At 40.5% G+C, this 11024-nt stretch overlaps 1 protein-coding gene across 2 annotated transcripts; it reads left to right on the top strand.

Moving 5' to 3' along the window:
• Positions 1 to 1615: 1615 nt before the first annotated feature.
• On the top strand, positions 1616 to 3215 carry LOC148344835 (interleukin-8-like). Of its 2 annotated transcripts, XM_088325932.1 has the most exons (4): positions 1616 to 1756; positions 1848 to 1980; positions 2089 to 2175; positions 2945 to 3215. In XM_088325932.1, exons 1-4 carry the CDS (start codon positions 1693 to 1695, stop codon positions 2955 to 2957), a joined length of 297 nt encoding a protein of 98 aa, XP_088182058.1. In that variant the 5' UTR covers positions 1616 to 1692; the 3' UTR covers positions 2958 to 3215. The 2 variants fall into 2 exon arrangements, with proteins under 2 accessions (XP_088182058.1, XP_088182059.1); XM_088325933.1 differs by lacking the exon at positions 2945 to 3215 and having other exon boundaries at positions 2089 to 2179.
• Positions 3216 to 11024: the final 7809 nt, after the last annotated feature.

Here is an 11024-nt window from a genome sequence, read left to right as displayed (position 1 = left end):
TCTTTGCGAAAGGCTGGGTAAAATTGAGTCCTTTTTGCTCATGTTCAGATTCTGTAGTTGGTAGTATTCCTCATTTTGGGTTGCGCTATGGACAAACATAAATCACTGTCCCTTTTAGAACAGCGGCATGGTTTTATCAGCAATGTTTTTGTGGAAAACCCCATTATAGCTTCGGCGCCCCGCAAATCAATTGAGTTTGAGGCCCCTGCTCTAAAGTGTGTGACTTGAGGTGTTTTAATTTTAAGAGGTTTGGCTGCAAAGTTACAAAATTCAGGAATCTCCCTCAGCATTTTTCCATTGAAATGTTTTTTGAGTAGTTGGCAAAGATCTGGAGCTAATCTCAGCTGGAAAAGCCACTTACTTGCCATGGCTCATATGATGGTCTAAGAGTTACCTGATTGATGCAATCTTTGACTTTTTCCCCAACTGCTTTCTTCTCTAGCAACTCATGTTAACCATTTAGCCGCAGGCTGTGGCTTGCCACTATTGTTAGTGTTATCTACTGAGGTGCTGTATATAAATAAAACTTGTTTCGACCTTCAGTGTCTCTTTCAATATTTTACCACTGTTTTTAGTCGCTTTTCCCACTCGCCATTAATATTGGCCACGTACACCAGCTCTGACCAACTCCAGCTAATAGCTCTTTTCAGCCACTTCAAGTGTATCCAGCTCGCTCGGTGCTTTTCGTGTGTCTTCTTTCAATGTAGACGTCTCAGTTCCATCCAAGCTACACCGATCTTTAGTGGTGAATTGTTACACTTAGTCCGTTTAACCTCATGGCGTCAACATGCATGCACATGAATACTCATAAACAAGAAGCACTGGTCTTAGGAGGTTAAGGGAAAAATATATCTGGGAATATAAAAGATTTGAGAATCTGATTCTGAGAATCTGAGATTCTGAATTTGAGAGTTTCTTATACAATGGGTATGAAAACAATTTTAGCGATTCATTTAAGTATTAACTGCGTGTTAACTATTTCACAATGTTATTAAATGTGTTTGCTGATAATTACACATTTTTTTGCTGTAATTTAATACTGTCACACGTTCCAGGATTTTTGTGTAGATGCAATAATACTAACTTGAAACCCTGCAAGCAGGACACAGAGTCTGGGAAAGCTCATATAACAACATTGTTTACTGGTAGTAATGGTTTGAAAGTTTTTTTTTTTCTGAACAAGCAAGCAAAAAGAAAATTGTCCTAGGCATATTCACATTTATTCTGCATAAGAATATTTGTTGTAAAAGCTGACTTTACTTGATGACCGCTTACTTTCTCAGAATAAGAACACCTTTAATAAGTCACCTGTGACCTATTAGTTGATCAATTTTTAAAAAGACATACATGTAAAACATGCCAAACATTCCAATCAGCTGCAAATTGATTACAAACCTTTAGTCAGTGGTTGAGTTTTTTTGGGATGGCATACTAATCAATGTGTGTGTCTCATACTTTTAATCTGTCAATCAAATTCCCTTACTCGTTGTAAATTCCCAGCCCCCGGCCAATAATCCCAGTTTGCGCAATACCTGCATGTGAGCTGACTCACGCGACGCTCTATAAAAGGACACACTCTTCCCTTAAGCACTACATTCACAGAGTAGAGCTCAAAAAGAAAAGAGGAAAGGAGACAAGCCAACAAACCGAACTCTTACTTCTCCGCCAATATATTCAAAGCCAAACGACAACATGATGAACAAAGTAATCCTCGCTGCTTTGGTGGTCCTGCTGGCTTCGGCGGCCATCAGTGAAGGTAAGTCTACTTTTATTTTACATGGTGGAGATCAGGAATTATTGTTATTGCATCCAAACTGTTGCATTTGAACTTCATTTGTTTGTATCAGGAATGGCTTTAAGGAGTCTGGGATTGGAACTGCATTGCCGTTGCATCCAAACGGAGAGCAGACCCATCGGTCGCCACATCGAGAAAGTTGAGCTGATTCCTGCCAACTCACACTGCGAAGAGACTGAGATTATGTAAGGATTTTTCTTCCCCATATTTTCATATTTGAGATGACAATTTTTGGAGAAGGGTCACAACCGGAGTCTGCATTTTCTAAAGGCATCCTTGTTTTTTTCTTGCAGTGCTACACTTAAAAAGACTGGTCAGGAGGTGTGCCTTGACCCTGAGGCTCACTGGGTGAAGAGAGTCATCGAGAGGATCCTGAATAAGTAAGTTTAAGTATATTCAACTACTTTTGGAGATTGGTCGTACTATTAGACCAGCAAAATGTGGTAATCAATACTAAGGGTACAACATAGGCAAGTACCAAACAGGTTTTTTCGACTACATTAAACTCTGTTAGTCATACTATTAAATCTGAATACTGTGATGACACTCAATACTAAGGTTTTGGAATGTGTACCAATAACAGATTTCGATATTGGTGCTGATATCAGTCCACATAAAGAAAAATGCTGCTGTATTTTGCCTAGAGATTTTTGCTAATTTATTGTATGCCTTTTTCCCCGTTTTATTCACTCAAAAAAAAAGGTAATTTTTTTTGAGTAAAACAATAAAATCATAATTTTTCTCATTAAAAATGGGTAGACTATTTAGCGAATTTATAATTGCGATTATTTCTTTGTTTTCATATCAGGAACCAGACATGAGAAATTAGGACAATCTTAAATTACCTTTGATTCATTTCCGTTTTGAGGTAAATTCAGAGATATTTGAAAAGTATATCGTTCTTTTTCGGGAGACAGGTTTTATTTCATGTCCCAGCTATACTGTTGTCCGGTGTTGGTAATTATGACGGTGATGACTATCTGTATAAAAAAAATGGTATCGAACATCCCTACCAAAATGTGTCAAAAATGATGCTGTTTTCATGATGGTCTAGTAAAGATCACTACATTCAATAGTAGCCAAATAAACCTTGCATTTTGTGTAAACTGAATCCAAAAGTTAAAAATCCTTCTCTTTTTTCCCCCACAGCAAAAGACGCTAAGGACCTTGAATGCTCCAGCAGCTGGTTTTGCAAAATCTTGGAACAAATACCAAAAAGTGTTGATCTGATCAAGATTCCCTTTTTTTAAATAGAAGACTGCAGCTTACTTGAGCCATCAACAAACGAATAATGTTTGTATCAAACATGTTACAGTATTTATTTTTAAGTAAGCGTGCAAACACTCCGAGTCTGTGATGAATGGAACTGTTACTGTTATAATATATTTGATATTCATGCACTAACTTATGTTTAACTTATTTATTGTATTTATTAAGTTTTTTATCTATGTAAATGCAATTTTCCTATTTGTTTTGCACAACAGTTTGATGAATAAACAAATACATGTACAAAAACTTTTTTTCTGCTCATTTTTTTAATTGAATGTTTGATTAGGTGTACAAACTGATAGAGCATTTTTGACACATTTAGGAGGCAATTTTGAGAAAATTCAACTACAGCAGACCCCTGGGTTATGGCGTTGCTGCCTTACTATATTTTCACTTTACAGTGTGGAATAGAATGTATTTTTTGGACCCTCTTTTAGCTTTTTTCCCCAACTATACAAAATTGACAACAAAGTTGGCATTGGTGCAGAATCATTTGGTAGACAGTGTCTCCACTTCTGGCGTTTTCACTTCACAGTGTGGAATAAGATGTTTTTTTCACCACTTTTTTAATGAGATTTTCCCCACTATACGACATCAACAACAAATGTTTTTTGTGCCAACGTGGTGCCTGCTGGAACCAGGGTATCTTCTCTGTCAGAGACCAGAAACGGAGACACGACCCACTTGCGTTTGTTTCTCTCAATTTTATTTAGAAGGAGAAAAAGGCTTGCATCCACGATCCGGTGATCGTCGGTCACGGGTAGCAGATCGCTCGGAACGCGGAAGTGGCACTTCCGTGGCAAGCGAAGGCAGTGTCGAGAGCGGGGGAAGAACAGATCGATGGCCGGGACGGTGAGCGAAAACGTAATCGAGTTCAGAAAGGGGGTCGGAGCCGGGAATAAAACAGGAATCAGGACAGGAGAAAGTCGGGGTCGAAAAGTCTTGCCTAGCAGGAGCTGAGGTTTGCAGACGGACTGACAACGGGTGAGAGGAAGACGGGGGTTTAAAAAGAGATAAGCAGCCAATCAGCATCCGAGGCAATTGCCGCCAAAGGAGCAGACTCAGGTGCCTCCCATTAGTAATCATGACATTCTCAGGACAATTGTGGTGCTCGCAGAATTTAAACATTTTTAAAGCAGGGGGCGTGAAATACCTAATTTCCAGACTATCAGTCTCACCGGAGTATAAGTTGCACCAGCCAAAGATAGCTTTTTTGGGGAAGATTTATTTGATAAAATCCAACTCCCAAAAAAATACATGTCATCTTGAAAGGCAATTTAAAATTAAAATAAAATACAGAACACGTTACACTAAAGTTACACATAGGTGCATATCTAGGACACTCTACGTGAGTTTCGTTCCAAATCAATCACGGATTGATTTGTAGCTGCATCTACTTCCTTTTTTGCTTATAATCCAATATGGTAGCCGGTTAAAAAGTTACTTGACACTTCCAAGTCTTTATAATTGTCATGTCCTGCACGGTCGTCATGGCACCCAGCTGGCCCCGCCCCTGAGACGAATTGAATTGATTGCTGGTGGAGTACTAAAACGCTCCTTTTGGGACTGCCCTGCCAGACCATTGCTTCACTATGAGGAAAACCTGTTCATGCCTGTTTGTGCTGAGTAAATGCCTTGTTTGTAATTTTGATTGCCTTTAAGCCTGTTTTGTTTTGTCTTTGGTCCCTGTGTGTGGGACAACTTTTATTTTCCAATTAAAGTGACAGATGGTCTAAGCTTTTGAGTTCACACTTCCTGCTTCCGAGTCCGTTCCATGACAGAATGGTCTGGCCAGACCCTGTGAACTCAGCGAATGATCCCAACACAATTTGGGGAAAGCTGAAGGACGCCGTTTGGCAATCGCCCAGTGAGGTCGCCTTCCTGTCGACTCGAACCACGGCCCGCCCGTCGTGGCAATTGCTGTGCCTCGAGTGGGGTTTCCGGAGGGACTTGGCGGCGAGCTGTCTGAGGTCCCCGTCGACATCAACGCCAGCCTGTCCGTCCCTTCGCCTGCCTTCCCACCGGCTTCGAGATCCGTCCGTCCGCCTGTCCCGATGTCCGCGTGCCATGCCTGCTTGTCGACCTGTCTGCCTGCCTGATTCACCCGTCCGCACATCTGATTCTTCTGCTCCCCACTCCGACTCGTCTGCCAGTCCGACTCCCTTGCTTGCCAGTCCGACTCCCTTGCTTGCCTGTCCGACTCCCTCGCTTGCTTGCCTGTCCGACTCCCTCGCTTGCTTGCCTGTCCGACTCCCTCGCTTGCTTGCCTGTTCGACTCCCTCGCTTGCTTGCCTGTCCGACTCCCTCGCTTGCTTGCCTGTCCGACTCCCTCGCTTGCTTGCCTGTCCGACTCCCTCGCTTGCTTGCCTGTCCGACTCCCTCGCTTGCTTGCCTGTCCGAATCCCTCGCTTGCTTGCCTGTCCGACTCCCTCGCTTGCTTGCCTGTCCGACTCCCTCGCTTGCTTGCCTGTCCGACTCCCTCGCTTGCTTGCCTGTCCGACTCCCTCGCTTGCTTGCCGGTCCGACTCCCTCGCTTTTTTGCCTGTCCTACTCTCCTCGCTTGCCTGTCTGACTCTCCTCGCTTGCCTGTCTGACTCTCATCGCTTGCCTGTCTGACTCTTCCGCTTGCCTGTCTGACTCTCCTGCTTGCCTGTCCGACTCCGCTGCTTGCCTGTCCGACTCTGCTGCTTGCCTGTCTGACTCCGCCGCCGATCGCCAGTCCGACTCCGCCGCCGATTGCCAGTCCGACTCCGCCGCCGATTGCCAGTCCGACTCCGCCGCCGACCGCCAGTCCGACGACCGCCAGTCCGACTCGTCCGCCTTCCGCTCCTGCCTCTCCCCGTTCCTGCGTTTTTGGAAGAGGGAGTGGGGTTGCCCTCTTCGGGAGCGTCGACCCATTCTGGGGGGTGTGGTATTTGTTACCTTTTGGGACCTCAGGAGCTGTCCCTTGAGAGGGGGGTTCTGTCATGTCCTGCACGGTCGTCATGGCACCCAGCTGGCCCCGCTCCTTGACACCGGGTGAGACGAAATTGAATTGCTTGCTGGTGGAGTACTAAAACACTCCTTTTGGGACTGCCCATTGCCAGACCATTGCTTCACTATGAGGAAAACCTGTTCATGCCTGTTTGTTCTGAGTAAATGCCTTGTTTGTAATTTTGATTGCCTTTAAGCCTGTTTTGTTCTGTCTTTGGTCCCTGTGTGTTGGACAACTTTTATTTTCCAATTAAAGTGGCAGATCGTCTACGCTTTTGAGTTCACACTTCCTGCTTCCGGGTCCATTCCATGACAATATTCCCATTTAAACATTTGTAAAGGAGGGGGCCATGAAATCCTGTATTTTCCGGACTATAAGTCTTTCTAGAATATGTCGCAGCAGCCATAAATGCACAAATCAGAAGGGAAAAAAATGAATAAGTCGCATCTATTGGATAAAACATACTTGTCATCTTGAAAGGAAATAAAAATAATCGGAAAAAAATAGAGATTACGGTATACTAACGGCGCCATGACAGCTGGGTGGTTAGCACGCAGAACCACGGTGCAGAGGTTCGGGGTTTAATTCCAGCTACTGCCCTACCTGTGCGAAGGTTGCATATTCTCCCCGTGCCTGAGTGGGGTTTCTCCCGACACTCCGGTTTTCTCCCACATTCCAAAGACATGCATTGCAGGTAGATTGGCTGGTCCAAATTGTGCGTGAATAGCTGTATGTCTCTATGTGCCTTTGGACTGGCTGGCAACCAGTTCAGGGTGTCCCCTGCCCACTTCCCGACGATGGCTGTGATAGGCTCTAGTACCCTCGTGACCCTACTGAGGATAAGCAGCGCAGAAGATTGATGGATGGATGAATGGATGGACAATCTACTTATATTACATGTATGTGTATATCTTATTTACGTCAGCAATAACGTAACGTATTAAGAGTTATTCAGATAACTGTCGCATAAAGAACATGCCTAACAAACTATCAGTTTTACTTCAAATCACTAAATCCAATTGAATATTCATTCTCTGTGTCATTTTTACCGGGATACAACTCCCCCCCAGTCGGGAGATAGACGAAAAGCCTCGACATCACATTCAAGTTTTAAATTATCAACACAAGCCTAGAGCACCCTCTTGCGGTTTAGTACAAAAATAACATGGAAAGTGATATACAGTACATTTATTATAAACATACAACTCAAAGATATCATAATGTGAAACTTCAAATATTAGTCGCACCCCCGGCCAAACTATGAAACTGTGACTTATAATCTGGAAAATACAGTACTTGTTATAGGCAAAATTAATATGCTAATCAGCACATGACGTATGACGCGTAATTGCAGGCCATTACTCACCTCTTGAAATGTTCAGCATTAGGAAAGGAAGCCACTGATTTTGAAACAAAATATTGGATTTTTGGAGCAATCCGAATGAATCGTTTACATCAGGGGTCTCCAACGTGGAGCCCCCAGGAACCAGTGTGCTCTCTAAGGACAATTGAGGTGCTTGCGGACCTGTTCTATTGTGATTTATTATTGGTTATTGGTTGACCGAGGCTATTTGACACTATTTTTAAGTAAGTAACCTGGTAACATAGTAACAAAATAGTATCAACATAAGTTATTATCCTAGAAATAAAAAAAATATATATAAAAATTGTAGTTCATGGGCTTCAACAATCTATAAGTATTGATAAGTATTTTTAAGCAATTAATTAAGTGGGTAGAATCAGAATCTAGATAGCTAGCTGGCTTACTTTTTAGCATTGTAGATGGCAATCCTCCTACCTTTTTAGCTCTTTTGCAAGCTACCAAGTGAGCTTTTTACATTTTTTGCCTGCTATCTAGTTAAGATTTTAATTTTATGCCACTTGCCACTTATCAAGCTAAATTTAATTTTATCTTCCTTTCTAGCGAGCTTTTTTTTTTTAAAAAATTTTTATTTTTATTTTTTTTAAGCTTTCTATCTGGCTTTTTAAATGACGTCTTCCTCTTTTGATAATCTATATAGATCCCTTTTAGTTTATTTATTTACATGTTTACCTTTCTACCTAACTATTAAACTACTTTTTTTAGTTATTTAGCAAGCCATCTAGCTAAGTGGCTATTTTAGAAATTCATATCAAACTTGGTGCCCTTTGCGCATATTTGGAACAAAAAGTAGCTCTCAGATTGAAAAAGCTTGGAGACCCCTGCTTGGAGATGAACTAATATACAAGACATTTGTGAGTATTTTGATTACAAGTGTGAACATTTTATTAGATTGATACAACCCAACTGATGTGTTGCAACATCGTGTTGGGAATCATCAGGTGACCAAATCCCCCAATTTCAATGCTGAGCGCCAAGCAGGGACCTGGCCGAGGCTCAAACCAGCGAGCTCCCAGTGTTGGGCGGGCGCCCTACCCCCAAGGCCACCGAACTATTGCTTTTCATTGTACAACTGCATTTCCTTTAGTGTGTTTTCAAATGTGTGTTATCCTGTGATTTGCTGTTTATGAATACAGGAGGGGCCCAGGGAGTAATTAAGTGTAGAACTGCTACTGCTTCTGTTGTTCATCTTTTGATGTAGATATTTGTACTTTTCAATTAATTAAACCTACTAATAGCCCAAAGAAAAACCCAAACACAGTTATTTTGAAAATTATTATGCTTTCTTTAAATGATGACTTATCTTTTTTTGCTGAAATGCATCATCAAACTCTAAAGTGTATGGCCTGAGGTGATTTCATTTTAAGGGTTTGGCTGCATACGTAACTTTCACAATTCAGGAATTTCCCTTGGAATTTTTCCATCCATCTGCTTTCTTGAGCTTTTGCGATGAATCTGGAGCAAATCCCAGCTAAAAATGCTAAAAAAGAATTGTGTGCCCTGCGATTGGCTGGCAACCAGTTCAGGGTGTCCCCTGCCCACTGCCCGGAGATGGCTGGGATGGGCTCCAGCCCCCCCGCGACCCTAATGAGGATAAGCGGTACAGCTAATGAGATGAGATGAGATGAGACATTAACATTAAAATTAAAATTGGTCCCCGCGACCCTAGTGAGGATAAGCGGTGCAGATAATTAATGGATGGAGTGATTCATGTTTGTCTCATATACAGTACACAATATACTGTATATGCAACATCCATCTTCCATCCCCTCTCTATATGATTGATTAATCTAGCTGAGTACCAATATAAAGAACTACCAGTTCTTTGACAATGTAGAGCTGCTCAAAAATATATATTAAAATATGCTCGTTAAGAGGATCAAAAACAATCATTTTGATCTCCTAAAAAATCAGGAGGGATTCTTTCCAGATAAGTATGAGAAAATTGTAATTACAATTTAGTCAAAAGTTGAGCAACGTTTTTGTGTCGCAGGTTTAGAAATGTGTGGAATGGGTATTTTATTTTATTTTATTTAATCTTGTATTTTCTATTTCTTTTTTTTAATTTTTGTCACCATCAGGGTGACACTTTTTATTTTGGTTTTGTATTTCCCATGTTACAATGACAATACATTCAATTCCATTCAACTTGAGATGCCCTTACTATTCCAAAAGTAGCATGTCAGAGCAGTGCTTTTTGCACTTAGCGGCCAATTACGTTCCACAGCTGAGGATTTCTTCTTCCAAGGTGAGGAATGACAGAAAATAATTGAGAAGTGCTGCTTTAAGATGAAAATAAATCTGGAATTACTTAATATCTGAGAATCTTATTTTCTGAATTTCTAAAATAAATATATAGTAATACAGTAAATACAGTATACAGTAATCCCTTGGTATAACGCGGTTTAATTTTAACGGTTTTGCTACTTCACAGATTTGCATCATGTATTGCAGTGTTTTTCGACTGTTTTTGAGCCAGGGCACGTTTTTTACATTGGAAAAATTTTGTGATGAAATTACACTGAACATTATGTTTAAATACAATATAATTTATAATACCCCAGGTTTTTACAGCACAGACACTTGACATTGACATTATATTTGGAGAAAATGATTCAAAAATGCCTTATAACATTTTAAAAATGGACATTGAATAATTTCCCACGGCACACCTGACGATCTCTCACGGCACACTAGTGTGTCGCAGCACAGTGGTTGAAAATCACTGATGTATTGTGTTCTGCATTCTGATTAGTTAAACAGTCTGCCTGATTATTGTTATTTGACGGAAGTTATTTGTAAAATAAAGGAAAAAAAACAACTGATGAAAGGCTTATACAGTACCTTGTTTTGTTAAACAAATGCTTGAGGATTTGTTGTTTGGTTTCAGTGAATAATAAGTTATTTAAATGTAAAATAACTACAGATACAAAGATTTTCAAAGATTTTGCCCTTGAGGGGTTTATTTTGGAACCTAATCCTTATGATGAATGAGGGATCACTGTAAACGTTTTTAGTAATTAATTTGAGATAGTACTCTCACATCTTTCGGCATGTTTGTGTGGACGTAGCAATACTGAAGTCTGGGATAGCTCAAATAACAAGATTGTCTAATAGTAATAAGGATTTAAAATGTTTTTTAACAAGCAAGAAAAAGTGTCAAAGGTATATTCACAGTTATTCTACATAAGAATATTTGTTGTAAAACCTGACTTTAACTGATCCCCGCAAGCAGGACACAAAAAGTCTGGGAAAGCTCATACGACAACTTTGGTAACTGTTGATTGGTTTTTAAGTTTTTTTTTTTTTTTTAACAACAAGCAAAAATGGAAATTGTCCTAGGCATATTCAAATATATTCTAAATAAGAATATTTGTTGTAAAAGCTGACTTTACTTGATGACTGCTTACATTCTCGTTCTAAGCACACCTGTAAGTCACCTGTGAATCAGGCATTAGTTGATCAATTTTTACAAGATCTAATGAATGTAAAACATGCCAAACATTCCAATCACATGCTAATTGATTACAAACTTTTGTGACATACTATTCAATGCGTGTGTCTCATACTTTTCATCTGTCAATCAAATTTCCTTACTCGTTGTA

This window comes from Urocampus carinirostris, unplaced genomic scaffold, assembly GCF_059441175.1.
Source record: "Urocampus carinirostris isolate Australia breed hairy pipefish unplaced genomic scaffold, RoL_Ucar_1.0 HiC_scaffold_260, whole genome shotgun sequence".
NCBI classification, from domain to species: domain Eukaryota; kingdom Metazoa; phylum Chordata; class Actinopteri; order Syngnathiformes; family Syngnathidae; genus Urocampus; species Urocampus carinirostris.
This window is presented reverse-complemented; position numbering and strand designations above follow the sequence as displayed.

What these genes read in the sequence shown, in the direction of transcription:
- LOC148344835 (XM_088325932.1), top strand. Translation starts at nt 1,693, where the DNA reads ATGATGAACAAAGTAATCCTCGCTGCTTTGGTGGTCCTGCTGGCTTCG. An exon ending in TTCGGCGGCCATCAGTGAAG is followed by an intron (nt 1,757 to 1,847) that starts GTAAGTCTACTT and finishes TGTTTGTATCAG; the next exon opens with GAATGGCTTTAAGGAGTCTG. An exon ending in TGCGAAGAGACTGAGATTAT is followed by an intron (nt 1,981 to 2,088) that starts GTAAGGATTTTT and finishes TTTTTCTTGCAG; the next exon opens with TGCTACACTTAAAAAGACTG.